The 20,456-nt window shown below is 28.6% G+C and overlaps 4 protein-coding genes across 4 annotated transcripts; 2 read left to right on the forward strand and 2 right to left on the reverse strand.

Moving 5' to 3' along the window:
• Positions 1–245: 245 nt before the first annotated feature.
• Positions 246–2,900, forward strand: PGO_121340 (hypothetical protein, conserved; the record flags this gene model as incomplete). The annotated part of the gene is made up of 1 exon (XM_028688930.1): positions 246–2,900. One exon carries the CDS (start codon positions 246–248, stop codon positions 2,898–2,900), a length of 2,655 nt encoding a protein of 884 aa, XP_028544731.1.
• Positions 2,901–5,726: 2,826 nt separating this feature from the next.
• PGO_121350 (hypothetical protein, conserved) lies at positions 5,727–7,256 on the reverse strand (the record flags this gene model as incomplete). Its single annotated transcript, XM_028688931.1, has 1 exon — positions 5,727–7,256. One exon carries the CDS (start codon positions 7,254–7,256, stop codon positions 5,727–5,729), a length of 1,530 nt encoding a protein of 509 aa, XP_028544732.1.
• Positions 7,257–12,390: 5,134 nt separating this feature from the next.
• On the forward strand, positions 12,391–13,362 carry PGO_121360 (hypothetical protein, conserved; the record flags this gene model as incomplete). The annotated part of the gene is made up of 1 exon (XM_028688932.1): positions 12,391–13,362. The coding sequence occupies one exon, from the start codon at positions 12,391–12,393 to the stop codon at positions 13,360–13,362; it is 972 nt and encodes a 323-aa protein (XP_028544733.1).
• Positions 13,363–15,760: 2,398 nt separating this feature from the next.
• Positions 15,761–17,085, reverse strand: PGO_121370 (phosphoethanolamine N-methyltransferase; the record flags this gene model as incomplete). Its single annotated transcript, XM_028688933.1, has 4 exons — positions 15,761–16,383; positions 16,579–16,661; positions 16,856–16,886; positions 17,028–17,085. 4 exons carry the CDS (start codon positions 17,083–17,085, stop codon positions 15,761–15,763), a joined length of 795 nt encoding a protein of 264 aa, XP_028544734.1.
• Between the last annotated feature and the right edge of the window lie 3,371 nt (positions 17,086–20,456).

Below are 20,456 nucleotides of genomic sequence, written 5' to 3' on the forward strand. Positions count from 1 at the left end.
TTGATTAAAGAGGTGGGAAATACACATTTAGAAACGCACATTTGCAAAAAAAAAAAAAAAAAAAAAAAAAAAAAAATCGAACTTTTCGAACGCGTGTAACATTTGCAACCAACGAAAACACGAACGAATCTCTGTGTTTAGAAAGGAAAGAGGAACATGCAAATAGTTACGAACTTCTATACATGAACAAAATACCAGAAATAATATCCACTACATTATCATTTATCAATTTGAAAAATTTCCAAATGGATTACGAAGGAGATATTATTGACGAGGATAGTATGACTCCTAGAATTTTCGACAGAACGAAAAAAAGTATGGGGATGAAAAGTTTTGATATGAATAACAATGGAGAAGAAAATACTCCAAAGAAAAAACAAGGAAATAAAAAAAAGCCCCGAAATTTTAATAATGAAGAAAGTGATAGATCCATTAGTAAAATAAAAAAAGTAAAAAAAGACATTGGTAAAGCAAGTTACGATTATACCAACATTCAAAAGATGGATGGAATGTATAAAAATGACACCACTGATGGTGTAAGAGATAAAACGGATAATAGTATCGATGATAACACAGATAATAATGATTTGTTCACAGACAATGTAATAAAAAAAAACGAATCATCCTTTATGAATAACAATTGGCAAACACCAAAAAAAAGTAATGTAGGCTCGTACTATTCAGGTATTGATAATCCATCGACATTGAAGAAATATAAAACGCCATGCGAAATGGATATGTTACATCCTGATGAAAGCTTAATAGGTAACAAATGTATAACTATTAATAATTATGTTAATCCACCAAAATATGTAGCCCCTGTTGTTACTCCGAGCAAATTCCCGTTATCAGGAGAAAGTAATCCTCATATGACATATGACGATTTTCGATGCCTTTTTAAGCACAAAGCATGTATCATAAGTGAACATGAATTTAATAGTAAAAAAAATTCAAATAAAATTGATAATTTTGAAAACAAATATGATGAATGCTTCTCGTCCAACTATGAAAATAACTCGTGGCCAAATAAAAAGGAGGTGGTTTCTCCATCCACAAATAAAATAAATACCAAAATCATGAACACGAATAAAGATTCTCCTAGAACTAAAAAGAGGAAAGTAGAAAATGGATCATGCATAAACACCAAGAAGCTTCTCAGCGCTTTAGATGCATGCGATAAAAATAAGCATCATAGGGAAAATAGTGCCAATAGTGGTAAAAGTGGCAACAGCGGTAACAGCGGCAAAAGTGTCAATAGTGGCAAAAGTGTCAATAGTGGTAAAAGTGCCAATAGTGGTAAAAGTGCCAATAGTGGTAAAAGTGCAGACAGCACGAATAGTAACGGTCCCATTAATAGCACGCCAAAATATATAGGAGAAAATTTGGAAAGAGAAAAAGGGGGTAACAAAAACAGCAAATCAGAACTGATCGATTATGAAGTAAACCCTGTTATTGTGAAGGGAAATAATAAAAAAGGAAATGAAACTCTATCAATGAATCAAATGTCCAAACATAAACAGAACCCGTTAACTCCAATTTATGAACCGTATTCAAAAGATTTAGATGTTATATTTGATATGAATGTTTTAGAAACTCCATCTATCTTATTAGGCATATACCGATGTTTGTTAGTGGCTATGGCGAGGCGTAATCAAATAAATGAACCCATTTTTTATCAATTAGTGAAACAAGAAGTAATAAATTTAAGTACATATCGATGTTTTACGATAGAATCACTCAAACAACTTGCATGGTTAGCACCCAATTTAATTCAACTAAATAAGGTAATCATTACAAAAGAAATATTTGAAGCGAATCAGCAGGCATACCCCGATTTTGTCACAGGAAAAAAAATAGAAGATATACAAATAAGGGAACATACAGAAGCTTGTGAAAATATATATAAATATAGTCAATCGGACAAATTAGAAATGTGTAAAAGAATTATTATTAATTGGGCCAATGTAAAACATAATGAATTGCTAAGAAAAATGAACCCTGATTTTTATTGCCCTAAATACTCGGAACTGAAAAGATGGCATTCAAAGTTTAATTTTCACGATATTATATTTCCATCTGTTACGTTGGAAGAAAATAAAATATTGGCTCAATTAGCTCAAACACCTCAGGAGAGTAATGCAGATGATTTTATTGTTATTCAGGATAGTCCAATTAAATGTGCAACTAATGATTTGCGAAAAAGTGGAACATTTATTAAAGAAATGGAAAAAGAAAAAACCAGAACCCCGTTAGGTAGAAATAGAAGAAGATCAAATTTTATGGGGAGTCCTTACGCTAATGTGTTTAATAACAGTAATATGGAAGAATCACCCCAAAAAAGAGAAACATGTACCATGAGACAAATAAGAGAAGAAGCCAATAAAAAAAATATGATGAAAGAAATTAAAATCGAATTTGATAAAGAACATGAAACTATATTAGATGAAAAAAGAAAATTAGAAAATGCTAAATGGATTGCAGAAATTATTCACGAAAAATTTATAGTTCAGGGTATACGTAATGTAATGGAAGTAAATGCACTTTCAAAAGAAATAGCTGATCAGTATAAAAGCAATAAAAACTTTCAAATGGATGAGGCACATATATCACACCTTATAGAAATGTTACCACAGTATATTACCCACATTAATATAAAACCAAGCATAATCGATAAAACCAAAATGACATTGTCAGTCCAAACAAAGAAAAATATTATCAGTTTCTTAGAACCACTTACCATAAAAGTTAATGATCTTACCAAAAAGTATCAGGAACTAAAAAGAAATAAAGAGACAAGATTAATAGAATTATGGAAAAAGTACAATGTAAAATTTCAGCTCACAGACAGAATTAAGAAGTACTTTTTGAATCCAGGTTCAATATGCTTGTCAGAATTGTAGCATGATATGGTACCTTGGTGTAATGTACTGTATTTTCCGTATATGCCACTCGAGTGTGTTGGTCGTGTGCCTTATATACATTAATTGTACACATTAGATGAATAATTTAAACACACCTTTGAATGGTGTGTGTGTGTGTGTGCTGATCACACCATCATTCCCCCATTCGTTGTGTACACCACAATATTGCATACACATTCTGACTGTTCAATTTTTTGTAATACTCGAACGAATTACATGGGTGCATGCGTTTGCATGTACATATATATATATATATATATATAAACACATGTGCACATGTAAATGTATACATTTTTGCTCGTTGGAGGATATACGAGTTTCCCCCATAAGTTATCCACAATTAACATCTCATAATTTTATGTATAATTCGTTCAACTTAAACAAGTGTATGTGCATCCGTTTGTGTATGCATTTGTACACATAATATGTGAGCATGTCATGATATTCTGTAATTGCCCCCTCACTTCTTTTTTTTTTTTTTTTTTTCTTTTTTTTTGCAGTCTTCTCTACATATTATTCATAAAGCAAAATGTAATAATATTTGTGTAGAACTTTCAAGTTATAGCTGTTTGTTTTACATACCTATATATACCCCTTATTCCTAGGCCCTAGTACACATCACTGAATACATTATTTGCACCCATTCTTGCATCGTACTTTTACATTACTCCCTTATTTATATATACACAAATGTACATATTCGAAATGTGCGATGTAATATGTTTATTTTTTGAAAGAGGGACCTTTGCATAATTTTTCCCATTTTGTGGTTTTGAGAAATAATCACATTTGTTTCATCTCTCTGTGTATATTTCTCATTCCCTTCATGTATACACACAATTGGAGGATTTTTTTTTTTTTTTTAGCAAAAATATGTTGCATAACAAATGCATATATTTATGCTTTTCGCACAGTGTCATAAGGACGTTGTGATGTCTTATCTTTTTATATTATTCAAATATTATATCGCTAAAGTACATAGCGAACAAATTACATTCGTTTAATTAGGGGCATGTATGTGTGTAAATAGCTGTTCTTGCTTATGTCGATATATATGCATATGTATATGTATGTATATATATATATATATGTATATATATATATATGTACATTTATGAATGCATGAATCTGAACATACGGAGGCGCGAATATGCATTCTTATGTAGTAAGATTTGTGCAGTACGCATGTCTTTCCCAAGTTTTTAGTAAAAATTCACATTTCATGTAATTGCTCGTTATTTTTCAGATTCCATAATGGGGATTTTATGCATTTAACTCGAAATTAGCAGAGATGCATTTGCTTACATCATTACTGCTGTTTTTTGTGTGCCTTCATATTCCTTCATATAATTACACAAAAAATGCATTTATTTATATTTTTTTTTTTTTTTTTTGCATACTGTACATTGTGACATTATACTTAAATAACCCAACATTCCATATATATATTGGCAACCGTTGCAATGTTATTAACTTTTTTTTTTTTTTTTTTTTTTTGTTTGTAAGCACAATATAAAAAAAAAATATATATACATTTATACATATGTCTGTAATCTGTAACCAGAAAGGGTGTAATTACGTTTACATTTTTTTATATCCTTTTAATTGTTTCAATAATTATTTATTTTTTATTTTTTTTTTTTTTACCCCTTTTTATCTTTATTTTTCTTGCACAACAATGTTCTTTCCAAGAGTATAAATAAACTTTAGTCACAATTAACTCATAGAAAAGTATTTCCAATTTCGCAATTTTTTTTTATTACTTTAATAAGTATTTAAATCAACATCAAGTGCCAATGTAAAGGATAAAAATGGAAACTTTATTATAAAAAATTGTATACCAACACAAGCATCGTCTATTATGATTAATAATATATACTAAATTGTTCTTACTGTAAAAAGAAAAAAAAAAAAGTGTCAATTTATGGATGGAACAATAGTATGTATGTGTATGAGAGAAATTAAATTGTTCCTTTTATTTTATTCTATTTTATTTACTTTTCATTTTATTTTATTTTTTTTTTTTTTACATTTATTATTCTTATTCTTTTATTTTTTACTTATTTTTTTTGGAATTTTTCATTCTACTTTTGTTACGTTTTTTTTTTTTTTTTTTTTTTTTTAAAAGAGAAAATTGTAGATACTTTAAAATGATAACGCAAACACGAAAAGTCATTATGCCAAATGTGTTGATTTCCTTGTATGAAATTCGATAATTTTAAAACAAATAAGCATAGCTACGTACGTATGTATCTGTGTACTGCATTATATGTGTGCGTGTTTTCGTGCATGCACACATTTACATGTAAAAATATTGATGCACGCAATTTTTAACAAAATCCTAGACAAAAATGTAAATGTGCCCTTGCACTGTGCAAAAGACGCACATAAGCAACTCTTAATTAATTTTAATTTTATGTATGTGAAAAAAAAAAAAAAAGCAAAATTACGAGAGATGATACAAAAAAAGGGGGAATGAGAAATGCAACACAAATATATAGGACAAATACAATAAAAATATATTACACGTCAGTTATGCAAATATATCCGTTCTTCATATATAAAATGCAAAGGAATTTTTCCCTCAGACAGTCTTCTTTTGTGTGTACATATTTTAGAGTTGGGATGAAAAAAAAAAAAAAAAAAAAAAAAAAAAACACTACAGCCTGCACATGTTAAATCCGTGAGACGTGGTATATACCTCCACCACCACCCATCTCCTTCCCCAACATGCACACCTTCTCCCCTTGGTTTCTACTCACACATAGGAAAATCACTAAGAAACAAAGGAGAATATTGATGGAATTAATTTGAATAGATCCTAGGCTTCCTTTGCATGGAAACTATGAGTCTTCCAGTACATGAAGTAAACGTTTGCATGTCGTATGAGATGAGATAAAAATCTTCATGTTTTAATAAGGAGACTTCTTCTTCTAAATTATCCAACTGAACTGGCAGTAAAAAAACCAGCATACCGTTATCAACCAATGTAATAGATGCAATATTTAATAAATCTTTCACAGCAGCAGTACAACTGTAAGTAACCGTTTTTGTCGTCATAAATGATTTTATTCTTTTCCCCTCCACATTATTGCAAGTAGTTAAAATGTCATGCTTTTGTGTGCATTGGGAGATGTCGTTGGTCTCTTCTTCCTTATCTCCATTAGGGTCATTACAGTAATAAGAATTATTTCCATTATGATCATTATTTGTATTATTTCCATCATAGCTTCTGTGGAGTGTTGATGCATTTGTGGTGGGTTGTGCATTTACAGGGTTGTCCTTTTTTTGCGCATTCTTTAAGCATATCCGAACTGTTGCTCTATTTCCATATGGTGGATCCGTAACGATAGCATCTACCCATGGTTTATGAAAGGAGTTCCAAATGGGTTTCGAATTATCCGAGACTATAATCTCAGGGAGATTCAAATTATAGTGCAGAAAATTTTGAAAAATATTTTTTTTATCACTTTTGTGTTTCATATGTGGGTTTAAATATGCTATTTTGTGGCCTTTGAGTAACCTTATATCTATATCGTTACCTAAGCATATGGCATTAAATATAGACGATGTAATTAATAACCCTCCAGACCCCACAAATGGATCTAATACAATATCCCCCGCCTTTATTTTTGCTATATTACACATTATAAATGCTAATTCATTATCAGTTGTCGTGGGTCCTAGAACAGGTCTTTTATTTAAAGAGTAATTTATCCACCATGCGAGCTTCGATTTTTTCGTTCTTTCAAGATTATTCGGGTCCATATCAACATTTCTTTTATAAACTAACACTTTATTATTTTTCCTTAAAGCAATACATTTTCCAAAATAAATTTTTTTTAAAATTCCTAAATTAGTTTGATCATACTCCTCTAGTAGGCTTAATTCGACCTGAGGGTTTGATAAATTCACATTTGGGTATTTATCAAGTATGGTTTTAAAATGATCCATTTTTCTTACTTTTTCATCTTGAATTACTATTTTTCCGAATGAATTAAAATGAAAACGCCATCTTTTACCATCTAAATTATTTTCAAACAAGTATTTTTTCTTTAACAAATCGTTTAATACATCATCATATGTCGATCCTTCACTCCAGATTTCAATAATTCCTTTTATTAAAACACTTCGTGATATTACATTCTTCCATTCTATTTCTTCTGATAAGTTTATTTTTATGAATACTTCTCCTTTGTATTTGTTTGTATTCCTATCACTTAATAATATTTCAATATCATTCTTGTATCCAAAAATTTGCAAAAGCGATTTTAATTCTGTGATTTTACATTCATCATATTTATTATGATTGCTGAACCATATGAGATACAACATGCTTTTTTTTTCTTCTATTTTTTTTTTATATTTTATTTGTAAAATTAATAACTTTTCTGGAGTACTACTATGTATTACACAGTTAGCAAATGCAGCTAATAATAAATTTTTTTTCTCTCATAAGCATCATAAGTGTAGCCACACACAAAGAAGATGCGGGGGAGGACGAGCTTGTGTGGATGAAAATGAGAAGTGAAATTAGAGCAATGTCGAATTAGTATAATCGGACACCTACATGTGCACTGTGAACCGTGTATATATATATATATATATATATATAACTTAAATGAGAAAACGGTTTTAATTAATCAAAGTGTGGGAACACAAATAGAACTAATTAGTTAACATATATAACGGTGTTACATAAGGCGATGTAAATACATATATTTATAAAATGAATTCACAAAGGGCCAATTCGTTGGAGGAATTTCATTAAAAGCGGTATGTAGTATAAAAAGTGACATTCAAAAATAGGCAATTCATAAAAAAATAAAGACGATATTATAATATACCTTTGGTTAAAAACAAAAAAAAAAAAATTAATTAAAAAAGCACTTATTTGTATAATATTTGTTTATCAATACTTTTATACGAGTATATTAACCATGTATTCGTGTACATAATGCTATGAATATATATGTAAAAAGCACAAGCTTCTCTTCCCTTGCGCGTACAGTTGTAACGGGTTAAAGTTTGAACTCTTGCAATCCCATATATACATTCCTTGCGATACAAAAAAAAAAAAAAAAAAAAAAAAAACCACTCCCACCATTGCATATGGCTAAAGTGCCATTAACATTTTAGCAATTGAATACTAACGCTTTTTTGTTCATTCGTAAGTGCTTAAGGCAGTGGCGTATGTTAGTGCTTAAAAAGTACCTCACATGTACATATTTTACATGTAAAATACATTTTATATATGCGTGGCTAATGTGTACAGGGCCTTAGTAGCCTTGTACACAATGCACGCGCGATGTGCTTCATTGCTTGTGGAATAAAAATATGTCTCTCGACATGCTGATAATTTTTAATTTATTTCCATGCTTCGTTATGCTTAAGGGCTTGTGAATTATTTCATTTTAGTTTTTTTTTTTTTTTTTTTTTTTTTTTTTTTTTTTTTTTTTTTTTTTTTTTTTTTTTTTTTTTTTTTTTTGCTTCTTTTTATTTTCTTTTTCTGCTTTTTTTTTTTTTTTCTTCTTTCCATTGCATTCCTTGCTTTTTCATTTTTTAATTTGTTCGTACCCTTTTTGTGTTGTTAGTGGAAAAGGATCAGTTAAACTAATGCACACGTGCATTTTGCGAAGAAAAAACTAAATAAAAAAGCATGAGCAAGAAACAAGGGTTAGAAATGTTATGTCAATTTGTTATTGAGGGAAGGGTGTGGAAAATCCCTATGCCCTATTTTTTGATGAACACATAATGAAACAAGAGTGTAATATGTGCTGACAATGTAGGCCAATTTATGTGTACCAATCATTTGTTCTCATCACGATGCCCAAACTTGTATATCCAAGCAATATACATTTTCACCCAAATGTATGTGTGACAAAAAAAAAAAAAAATAAATATATAAAAGAATATATATGTATGTACATATATATATTTTTTTACCGGTATAAACATTTTTAACACTTTGTAATTCAATATGAACAAAAATAAATTTTGACATGCTTACGAACATACAAATTTTATGTTTACATTGTTGGATTAAATTAAATGCCCATTATCCAGAGAGAGAGAGGGAGGGAGATAATTATGATGAAACAAGAAAGAAAAATGTTCACAAGAGCCTTTTAAACACATACTCATTTATTTGTGTACATATATATACGCCTAAGTACGCAACTAGTTAAAAATACAAACGACTAACACACAAATGATTTACACACATGTGATTGACACACACGTGATTAATACACACGTGATTGACACAATTGATTAACACACAATTGATTAAACATACAAATGCCCATTTGGATGAGTGAAAAATTTCATAAAGTTGCAATTATACGTATACTCTAATGCACAATCGCCGTAGTACACATCCAAATTAACATACATCCGAGTTTACAAATGCCCTTCCTATATATACCACTAAAGAGTAAGGTGTAATGTAAAAACAAAAAGAGTTTGCACATATGATACCATCTATGAGTATTTGTGACTGTAATGCATATTAGTGAAATAAAAAAAAAAAAATAAATAAAGAGCATTGTTATATATGCTGCTAAAGAGTTGTATATGATTGATTGAACAAATGTTGCCAACGTTGCTTCATTGAAAGTGTCTGTACATAACTTCATCATATGAAGATTTGCTTTCCAATTTTTGTTTACATATTTTTGGCATATCCCTATTCCCACAAGTTTTTTTTTTTTTTTTTTTTTTTTTTTTTTTTTTTTTTTTTTTTCCAATTTTTTTTTTTTTTTTTTTTTTTTTTTTTTTTTTTTTTTTTGTTTGTTTGTCCAATGATGTTATCATAAAATTTAATCATTGTTTATGTATGTTTGTTTACATAATTAACACACTTTTATTTTTTTTTTTTGCATTTTAAAAAAATTTGTATTTAAGGGGAATCCTAATCGCAACCACCACCCCACTCACAACACATTGAAACACAAATATAACATAACATTGTTTTTAATTACACACTGTTTAAATTCGTATGCATCTTTTTCCCTACTGCCCTTTCAATTTTTCCGGCCCTCATTTTTTTTTTTTTTTTTTTTTTTTTTTTTGTTTAATTATATAGTATGTCGTAATTCCCCACATTTGAAGCCACAGTTTCTTAAAACATAAACAGACGAGAACAAATTACGTGAATACTTCATCGAAGAAACTCTTACATAACTACGTATGCATTTCATATTCATTTCGAACGTTTTTTCATGTGTATTTCCAGAGTACACTAACACATTCGTGAAAATCTCACATATGCATTTTTGTGAAGATACTTTCCATTACGTAATTGTATGCATATGATATCTGCATACCTTCTATCACAAGCATGTATGATTGTAAGCACTAATAAGTATGCATACGTGCATATATTCAGCTCTATTTTATGCACGTACACATAAATACATATAAGCGAATATTTATGTACCACTCGTTTGCCATTGCATACACATGCATTTCTAATCGAATACATATGCATATTTGTATGTGTATCCTAGTGCATACTTACATTATTACATCAACTCGTGCACAAGTGCTTGTTCGAATATGTATGAATATGACAGTGCATATCAGTGTACTTATACGAAGGAATACATTCTCTTGTTTATGTGCAATTGCATCCACATGTTTATGCCAAAGCATACTTGTACTTTTATGTGAATGCATACTTCATAAGTGTAACTGTATGCATATTTTACAAGTGTAATTGTATGCATACTTCAAAAGTGTAATTGTATGCATACTTCAAAAGTGTAATTGTATGCATACTTCAAAAGTGTAATTGTATGCATACTTCAAGAGTGTAATTGTATATATACTTCACAAGTGAATATACACCTCGCCCTCCTGTGTGTGTATGCAAAATCATAAGCACATTAATTTGTACACGTGTGCCTCCAATTTGAAGTGCTGAAAACACTTGCACCAAGTACAAACTACGTATGCATTTCTAAATTTTATTGTCATATTAAGCGCAGAAACGTGAAGCAAAAAAAAAAAAAAAAAAAAAAAAATAGAAAAATCGAAGAGGACGAAAAAACAAATCAGGTCAAAACCAAACTATTACATATTCATTTGTGTTCTTTTTTTTTTCATTTTTTTTTTTTTTTTATGAAAATATATAAAATAAAAAGAAAATACACGATATAATACTTTTGTTTAAACTTGCACCCTTTTATAAATAATAAATTTTCATATATATATATATATGCATATTTATGAATTAAGTATATGTTTTCATATCTGATCTTTTCTTTATCTTTATCTTTTTTTTTTTAAGATATTTTCTTTTTAAAAGTCAGAAATGTGTACACGACACGATTTGAAAATAGTAACATATTTGTTGTTTTAAATTGTGATTTACCTTTTGTCCAAACAGCTCAGATGTTGCTTCATTCCTTATTTTTCATGCATTACAAATGTATTTTCTCCTGTGCTTTTCATTTAAATTTCGTACATTTTGCTTAAATTATCCATATAGCTTTCATTTTTACGTTTGACGTTGCAATGACTTTCCATTACATACCTGCTCCCCTCTTAATTTATTAAAGAGCTTAAATAAGCAATAACGTATTTTTTAAATTACATATATTCCCTGAGTTTATAGTTATTTTTATCTCAGCGTTTAAAACGTAAGTTCTGGCATCTAAACGTACATGGGAGTATATATTAATGCATTTCGAAAGCTTATCTAATTGAAGTGCGAGGGGAGTGCAAATGTATTCATATTCACACGTACGCAAGCACACAATCTTGTCACACGTGTATGTGTTCATCCTGACGTACATTTAATACATAAATCATATTCTCACACAAACTTATGGCCAAATATAAAGCATAATTTATACCAACCATTAACATCCTGCATATTCTTACACACGCGTGTTAACCATTTGTTTTTATGTGTAATTTTTAATTTAAATAAAAAAACAAAAAGTTAAAAGAGAAACAAAAAGAGGAAAAAAAAGGAGAAAAGAGAAGGGAAAAAAAAAAAAAAAAAAAAAAAAAAAAAAAAAAAAACTTGTGTATATCTTCCCCAATTTTCTTTAATATTTTTCTTCGTGTGACGACAGCCCATTGTTTCTTCATCATTTCCTTTGACAATTCTATTTCAGTTATATGTGCTCAGCACTTATGTAAACATTTTTCACAGGCAGAAATTTATGATCAGTAATTACAACACATGAACAGTTGTAACTACATATGATCAGTAGTGATAATACATGAATGGTTAAGACTGCACGTGAACAGTTTGTGTAACCGTATATAGAATTAGATGTGATTTCTTATGACTCATTATAACTACGTACATAATTGCGTGTACCTGTAAACGAATTTCCCGACAAGTGTATAATTCCAAAAGGTATTCTTTGCCTTATCTTGTCATTTTAATTTTTCTTGCTTCTCATTTTTACCACCCGCATTCGTGGAAGCGAATTAATTAAAAAGGAATAAAATGAATAATAATTTTAAAAATGAAAATTTCAAAGAAGACAATTATATTAAGGCCTGGATTAAGCAATCGGAAAACCCGGAGCTTTATAAGAATTGGAATGACATAGATGATCAAACTTACCCAAACGAATTGGTAAAAGTTGTTGACTTCAACAATTTCAATAGTAACCTTATAAATACAATTATGACAGAACATTCTCCTGATATATCAAAAAAAAAAAAAAAAAGGAAAGCATACAGTTTATTTTATAGTAATGAAATATATCCAGAAAGTAATAACCACTCATGTAATGAAGAAAATAATAATTATTACCATGGTATGTATCCAACTTGTGATGATAGCGATGGTAGTGATGATAGATATTTTACTTCATTGGATAAAACTCCTGTAGAAGGTAATGTGGATGATAAACTTAAGTTACAATGTAAAGATGAAAAAAGACGTATTTCAATTAAAAAGGTGAAAAGAGAAAACGTTTTTTCTGAAAATAATTATAATGAAATGATGTGTGGTAATTTTATCAATTCATCACCAATTATAAAATTAAAGGAGTTTACAAAACCAAGTTATGGAAGTGAAAGTACGAGTGAATTTTTTAATAATTATGATTTTGAAACCCCAGTTAAAATGCTAAATTCTAAAAAAAAGACATATCATTATAAAACTAAAAAAGACAATAGTACAACAAACACAACAAAAGAAAACTCCTCGCAGGAAAATGTTTCATCCAATAATAGTGAAACCAAACGTATTATCAACTTTTCAAATAAAACAGAAGATTTTAATGATTTGCATTATAATTCAGAAAACGATTTCTTAACTTCATCAGAATATGTGGATGATGATGATTCATCAAGATGTTCTAACAAGAAACAAAGTGAAGTTAACTTTCTCGGACAGAGATTAGACTATAAGGTAGTAGGAAATGTCATAAATATTTCCAAAGATCATCCGCATTTTACTATGCTGTGAAGAGGAAACAGGGAGGGATGAAATAGTTTTTAGTGTCACACATACGAATTAGTTCTTATCATTTTTGTTATTCAAAATGTTTTTTTTTTTTTTTTTTTTTTTTTTTCCCATTCGATGGAATTTCCAAAATCAATTTCCTACAGGGTAGAACGAAATACACAGAATTATGTATGATGTGAGCATTTATGAATGAAAAAAAAAAAAAAAAAAAAAAAAAATCTTTGTAAGTTTAAACACATCTCAGATTTACAACAATTAATTGTTTTTACCTTATTGCTAAGTAATTGTATTCAAGTTCAAAAATGTTATTGTAAATTTTTTGATATCAAAATGGGATATAATATGTATATGTACACACACATACATATACACGTTTACAATATACAACATTTATTTCTTTCTTTCTTTCCATTTTCATTTCCTCCCTCTCCTTTATTTTTTTTTTTTTTTTTTTTTTTTTTTTACGTTAACAATTTATTTATGCCCATATAATAATGATAAAACAAATTAAATTATAAAATCTGTATGTCATAATTTATAATAGGAAAGGATATGACATGTATTTTTTTTTTTATTTTATTTTTTTTTTTCTTGCAATTTCTTTCAGTAAATTAGGATATAAACCCATTTGTCACTTTTTTTTTTTTTTTTTTCTTATTTCTATATAAGTTCCCATCAATTTAGAAAAAAGCAAAAACTTTCATAAAATGATTTTTTTTTCATTTATATGTAGTCTCAACAATGAGCATAATTTAATTATATGCATATTTATTTGTATATATATATGTACCCTTTTTTTTATTTTTTTTAAAATATGACTTTTAAGCATTAAAAAAGTCTATATAGCTATTTATGATTGTTTTATGTGTATGACGGATATACAAACGTGAGGAAATGGTAATAGGTGGAAAGGATTGATTTTAACTAGTTCCTATTTCGAAATGCTCAAGTTAGGTTACTTGTGACAATTTCGTATGATATCTTTTTGCTTGTTGTTTCTTTTAAACTTACAAAATATATTATTAATTTCCAAAAAAAAGTAAAGGATTGATCAAAATGTTCCTATGGTATATGTATCATATGTGTACCCCTTTTCATTGCAAATGCACACAAGTCCGCATATACATGACTTTTTGTCTATGCTAATTTTTTGAGAACAGTTTTTCTATAACTATTGTATAAAAAAAAGGTGTGCTTTTAATTTGGTCTTCTGTTACACATGCCACATCCAATGAGTGTATTCTTATAGTCTTTTTTTTTTTTTTTTTATTATTATTCACTCTCTTGGAAGTTTGTTAAACATTGCTTTGCGTTTTTTTTTCTTTTTTGTATTTTTTTTTTGTTTTCATTTTCATGCAACATCAACATGATGAAAGGGTAAAGGCGTAAGGTAAATTAAATTTAACATAAATTCACAAACTGATGCTGTGGCACATATGTGCACTCTGACATTGCCACATAAATAAAAAAAAAAAAAATTAGTTTTTATGCAATTTTATTGCGCAAAATGGCTATACCCACTTAATTTCACAAATGGACATAACAAACTTAATTGCACACAATATGACGCTGCCACTACACTACGCAAGAGGAATGCACAACAATTGAGTAAATGAATTAATCCAATTGGAAAGATACCCAATTGTGATAATGAAGCCACATAATAAAAATCAGTCTGCAACTGTAAAAACCGCTGAATTTATTTATTTAATTTTTTCTCTCTGTCTCAACAATACATTTGGTTATAAACCTCGCAGAGCGGTGGCTTATAACACTGCCCCTGTAATATTTATGAGCCCTAAAATGTGTATTTAATAAGGACGCGCACAAAAACATATATACAAAACAAGGTGTGTAACATAATACATGTGCCTCATGCGTCTTTGTACGTAAAAACAAACACACGTAAAATGGACTAAAGTGTCCCCATATAAGGTGGTGACATATATGTTTTATACATATATGTATGTGCCTTTATTTAAACGCAAACATATTTCAAGACTCTACTGATAATAATATGAGAGGCATATATTGTAAAGAAAAATTAAAAAATGAAAAGGAAAATAAAGGAAAAAAATGAAAAGGAGAAAAAAGGAAAAAATTAAAAAATATCAAAATGTGTTTTTTTTTCTTTTTTTTTCCTTAGTAATAATAGTGGGGAAAAAATAACTTCCCTATTCGTAATATAACAAATGGCTGTAATAGGACTTCGTTAATTATTCCCAACAAATCACAACCTCCTTTTTTTTTTTTTTTTTTTTTTTTTTTTTTTCCCTATATTGATAATTTTGATCATTTAAAAAAAAAAAAAAAATTACCCATTTGTGAGCTCTCTTCAATAGTGATTTTTTTTTTTTTTTTTTTTTTTCCCCCCCCTCTGTAATGATTAGTTTTTACATTATATCATCTTCTGGGCTTTGAAGTAACCCCACTTTTGCAAATCCCTTTTGGTGTCTTTAATTTTTCTTGTCCACCCATTTTTCAAAGAATCAAATTCTTTTAAAGAATATTTCTTTAAGAATTCATCTTTTTTTTCTTCTAATTTATTAAGCTCTAATTGTAATAACTCGAGCCAGTAGTCACTCATATCTTTTACCTCTACATTTTTGAAATTACAAGATTTAATCAAATCACCATATTCCTGAATAGGCAGCAGGGTGTATTTTCTGTTGTTAACATACTCTTTAAATTCTTCATCCCATTTTTCTATTTTATCAGCACAATAATCTGTTATCAAAAGTATTCCATTTGGCTTTATCCACTTATAGCATTTTTCAAATAATAATTTCTTATTAGCGAATGATAAATGTAAAATAGAATCTCTGCTATATATCATGTCGAAAGTGTTTTCAGGAAAATCTTTCTTAAGAATATCTATAGCTTCAAATTCGATATTAGCTTTATCTTTATTCCTTAGTTTTGCAATGGTAACCATCTTTTGGCATATATCAACGCCATAAACATGTGATCCGTATTTCATATTTATGTATTTGCAACCTCCTCCTAGGCCTGATCCTATGTCTATGGGATCATAAAATGGTTTTGCATAAATTAGTACAGGGGGATAAAAATTGATGCAAATGCAATACAAATTCGGATAAATGAAAATGGAAAAAAAAAAAAAAAAAAAAGGGGGCGCAAAAAAATCAAGCCACAGAACGCATGTACATAATGCAAAACCTACAGAAGAAGCGTTTCTAAATATCATTTCATTACCTAATACTTTCGAATTTGCTTCCAAATGAATGTCGCTTAAAATTTTCTTTGTAGCGGTTAATCCTCCTGAGGAAATATAATCCCTGTAAAGACAAAGAGAGGACTGATAAAGTAAGTTTGCGAAAATCATATGATGCACTCACCCATGGGGTCTCATGCGTGTACAGACACACGTTGACATGACATTTGGAGGTGTGTGTAAAGTAAAGAGGAGTTAATAAAAAAAAGGATCTTCAGTAAATCTCTCATCTTTATTCCAGTTTATTCCATTTATTACTCTCCAAATATAAATTCATAGGCCTTTATTCCTATACGTTTAAACATAAGGGTGGGGAGAGGGGAAAAAAAAAAAGAAAAAGATAAATGTAAATATTTAGTTGTTTCCTTATAATAACATTTGCACGCTTAATAACATACGAAATGATTGTAGAGGTTCATATTATAATTACCTTCATCAGAGTATTGGTTATTCTCTAGGTATTTGATATCTACAGATTCGTTAATCATTTTTCTCAATACAGGTAAAAATAAAATCAAAAAAAAATTAAAAAGTAGTACTTTTTTGTATTAAGCGTGAGTGATTAGTGCTGATATGATAAACAATAACGACTGATTTTACAAATGCAGGAAAATGAATACGAAGAAAAAAAAAGCAAAAAACATCGAAATAAAAAAAAAATAAGAAAAAAATAAGAAAAAAATATATTTTTATTCTTCTTAATCTTGAAAAGTAACACTTTATAATTATTTTTCGTTTTCAAAAATTTTCTTATAATGTGTTAACTTTTGTGAAATACGTTTAAAAACAAGCAAAAAAATAAAAAGTGTGTTATATTTTGGGCAATGTATTTAAAAATATATTCTAATTCAAAAAATTTTTCTTATTAAAATGACTTTGCTTATTAAAATATTATTTTTCACATGAAAAATTTTTTTTTCCTTAAAATTTATTTTTAATTCAAAGCAACACTTTTTCATTTCTTTTTAATGTTCTTCCAAATGCATGCATGTGTTTCGTAGGGATTAAAATAAAAAAGATTTTGTCGAGGGCATGTAGTTTTACACCATTTTTGCGTGCTTAACAAAAATATGTGCTAAGAATTACACTCATAAGATTGAGTTCATAAATAATTTTTTTTTTATTTCTTACTTCACATACACATATAGATGGTACATTCGTACAAACAAAGCATATACTTTATGCATACATATGCATATATTTTATATATATACACATATGTGCATCCAACAGGGTCTGGATGCTTATCCCCCCCTCCCATATCTTCACAAACGTGAACATGAATTTACTTTTGCGAAATTTAAAGTAAAATGTTGACGAGCAAGTACATGTCTCTTTGAGTCCACAAGCCTTCACCAATCTTCATCGACTGAAAGTAACTTTGTGGTACACTTGCGTGACAAGGAACACACACTTTTTTTCCTTACCAAAGCAGTTTCTTAATTCGAAAATATACATATTATATATATGTATATATATAAGAATATATATATAAGCAAAAGCATATATATATATGTGAACATCCATAGATTTACAGGTGCATGCCCTTGCGTTCCACATATGCAAAGCTTAAACTTTTGTGTGAACCATTGTTGAAAAACACGTGAAAGTGAAAAAAAAAAAAAAAAATCTTTGCTCTTTTTTTCTACAAACCTTAATCTCTCTGGGTCATTAGGAAATGGATATGACGTGGAAAGAGGCTACTGTGTTGCGGAAACGTGGCCAAACGACTTTTTAAATAACAATTTTTGCCGCAAAAAAAAGGGATAAAAAAAAAAAAAAAAAAAAAAATTTTTTTTTTTTTACCTAGATCGATAATAAAAAAATAGGATCTTTCTTTTTAGACACACCACCCTTCTCTCTAAAATGGCAAAAAAAAGGGAGATATATATAACGAAAAAAAAAAAAAAAAAAATCCTCTTTTTTTTACATAGGATAAGAAACAATTAGTAAATATCTCTTTTTTTTCTGTACCCCTTTTTTTTTTTTTTTTGGAAACACTTTTTTAAAAAATAAGGATTTTCATAGTTGAATATAAAATTCCACTGTTCATTTTTGGCCCTTTGGAATATTTTTGGGACACACAAAAAAAAAATTTTCCTTATATAAACATAGTACACTATAGGACGAACCTGCAATTTTAAATCTCCACTAAGTTATACATATGTATAACAATATCATTCATGTATGCATGCACTTGTTTGCTCACCCATGAATTTTCATTATATATATAAATATGTTAAAACATGCAATCCCTTACTCATATGTTCATAAATGTCCAGATTTACGCAGATAGATAAATAAAAAAAAAAGAGAAAAGGAGGATCTCTCCCCATATCAACGTACAAATGAGTTTCACACCAGCAACTAAAAACATTTGCATGTAAGAGGTTGAATGTACCTATATGTCATGCATACGTTTATTTATATGTATTATATGTATGCGTTAAAATATTTTTTTCGACTAGTGTTTAAACCCCTGTTCCGTCGCTACTATATGCAACCTCATTCTTATGAAACACTTAAATTTTATTTGCATCAGTTTACTGAATATTGAAAAGGTTAAGTAGGTTAAAAAAAAAATTTGTCCCTCCAAAAACGCACGTGATTTTATATAAGAACCTACTAACGGGATTTACAGAACAGTTTCAGCGCAGTTTCGAGGGAAAAAAAAAAAAAAAAAAAAAAAAAAATACAAGTTCTAATAAATGCGTACAATAACCCATATATAAATATTATATAGAATATTATAAGCATCATTGGATACGTAATAACTCTGAAGCATGTATTTATTATATATCCTTCTGCCTCCAAATCAGGTGACTCTATATTTATGAGGAGGGGAAAATGGTTTTGATGCCCTGCATGCTTTCATAAAATTTTATTTCTCACTTTTTTCATTCAAAGAAAATCTTTGCGTTTTATTTTTATACATTTAACTTTGATTTCTCGAATGTACATATATTTATGTATATATATATAGTTTGAAATACATATTTATTTGCAAATAATTCCCTTTTTTCACAAAAAAAAATATATATATATATATATATATATATATATTAAACCACAATTTTGAGAACAAAGGGGAAGAAAATTAAAAAAAAAAATAAAATCACTTTTCACAAGAACAAAAAATACATTACATAGTACATTCAATTTAATAAGTGTTTTTTTGTTTCCACAAATTTTATATCATTTAATGCTTTCTTTTTTTTTTTTTTTTTTAAGTTTTGTTTTTTTCCCCTCTTTAATAAAAATTCAGGAGAGACATCAAACTTGTGATGCTTAATCCTTGAATTCAGCTAAGGGGAAAAAAGTGGCATATATATATATATATATATTATTTCCATATCCGTAACTATATCCAAGTACATATATATAACTACACATTTATACGTCTATCTGAGTAAGAAATAATATATTTATAGAAAACAAGCAACAGTGACAAAAAAGAAAAGTCTCCATTTTATTTAGAGACAATTTTGCGCAAAAAAGTGTGCAGAATGTTTTTGTAAAAAGCATGGTCAGTTAAGAGCAAAAAAGAAACAACCAATTCGTGTGGCACGTAACTCAAAATATTTTACAAAATTGTAGACATCACCACTGTACTTAGTCTCCTCATTAAGTACCTCCCCATTTTACCCATTTTGAAAGGGGGTAAAATAGTAAGTAAAGGAACTGGGGTAAGGTCTCACATGTGACAGAAACAAAAAGAGTTGTAAAAAAAGATAAACGAAAGAGAAAAAAAAAAAAAAATTTTTGCAGACAAACAAAGCAAACATTTACCACACATACCAAACAGACATATAGAACGATAATTTAACAGCATTGGTATATTCTACATATGTATTTATTC

This window comes from Plasmodium gonderi, assembly GCF_002157705.1.
Source record: "Plasmodium gonderi DNA, contig: Chr12, whole genome shotgun sequence".
Classification (NCBI taxonomy): domain Eukaryota; phylum Apicomplexa; class Aconoidasida; order Haemosporida; family Plasmodiidae; genus Plasmodium; species Plasmodium gonderi.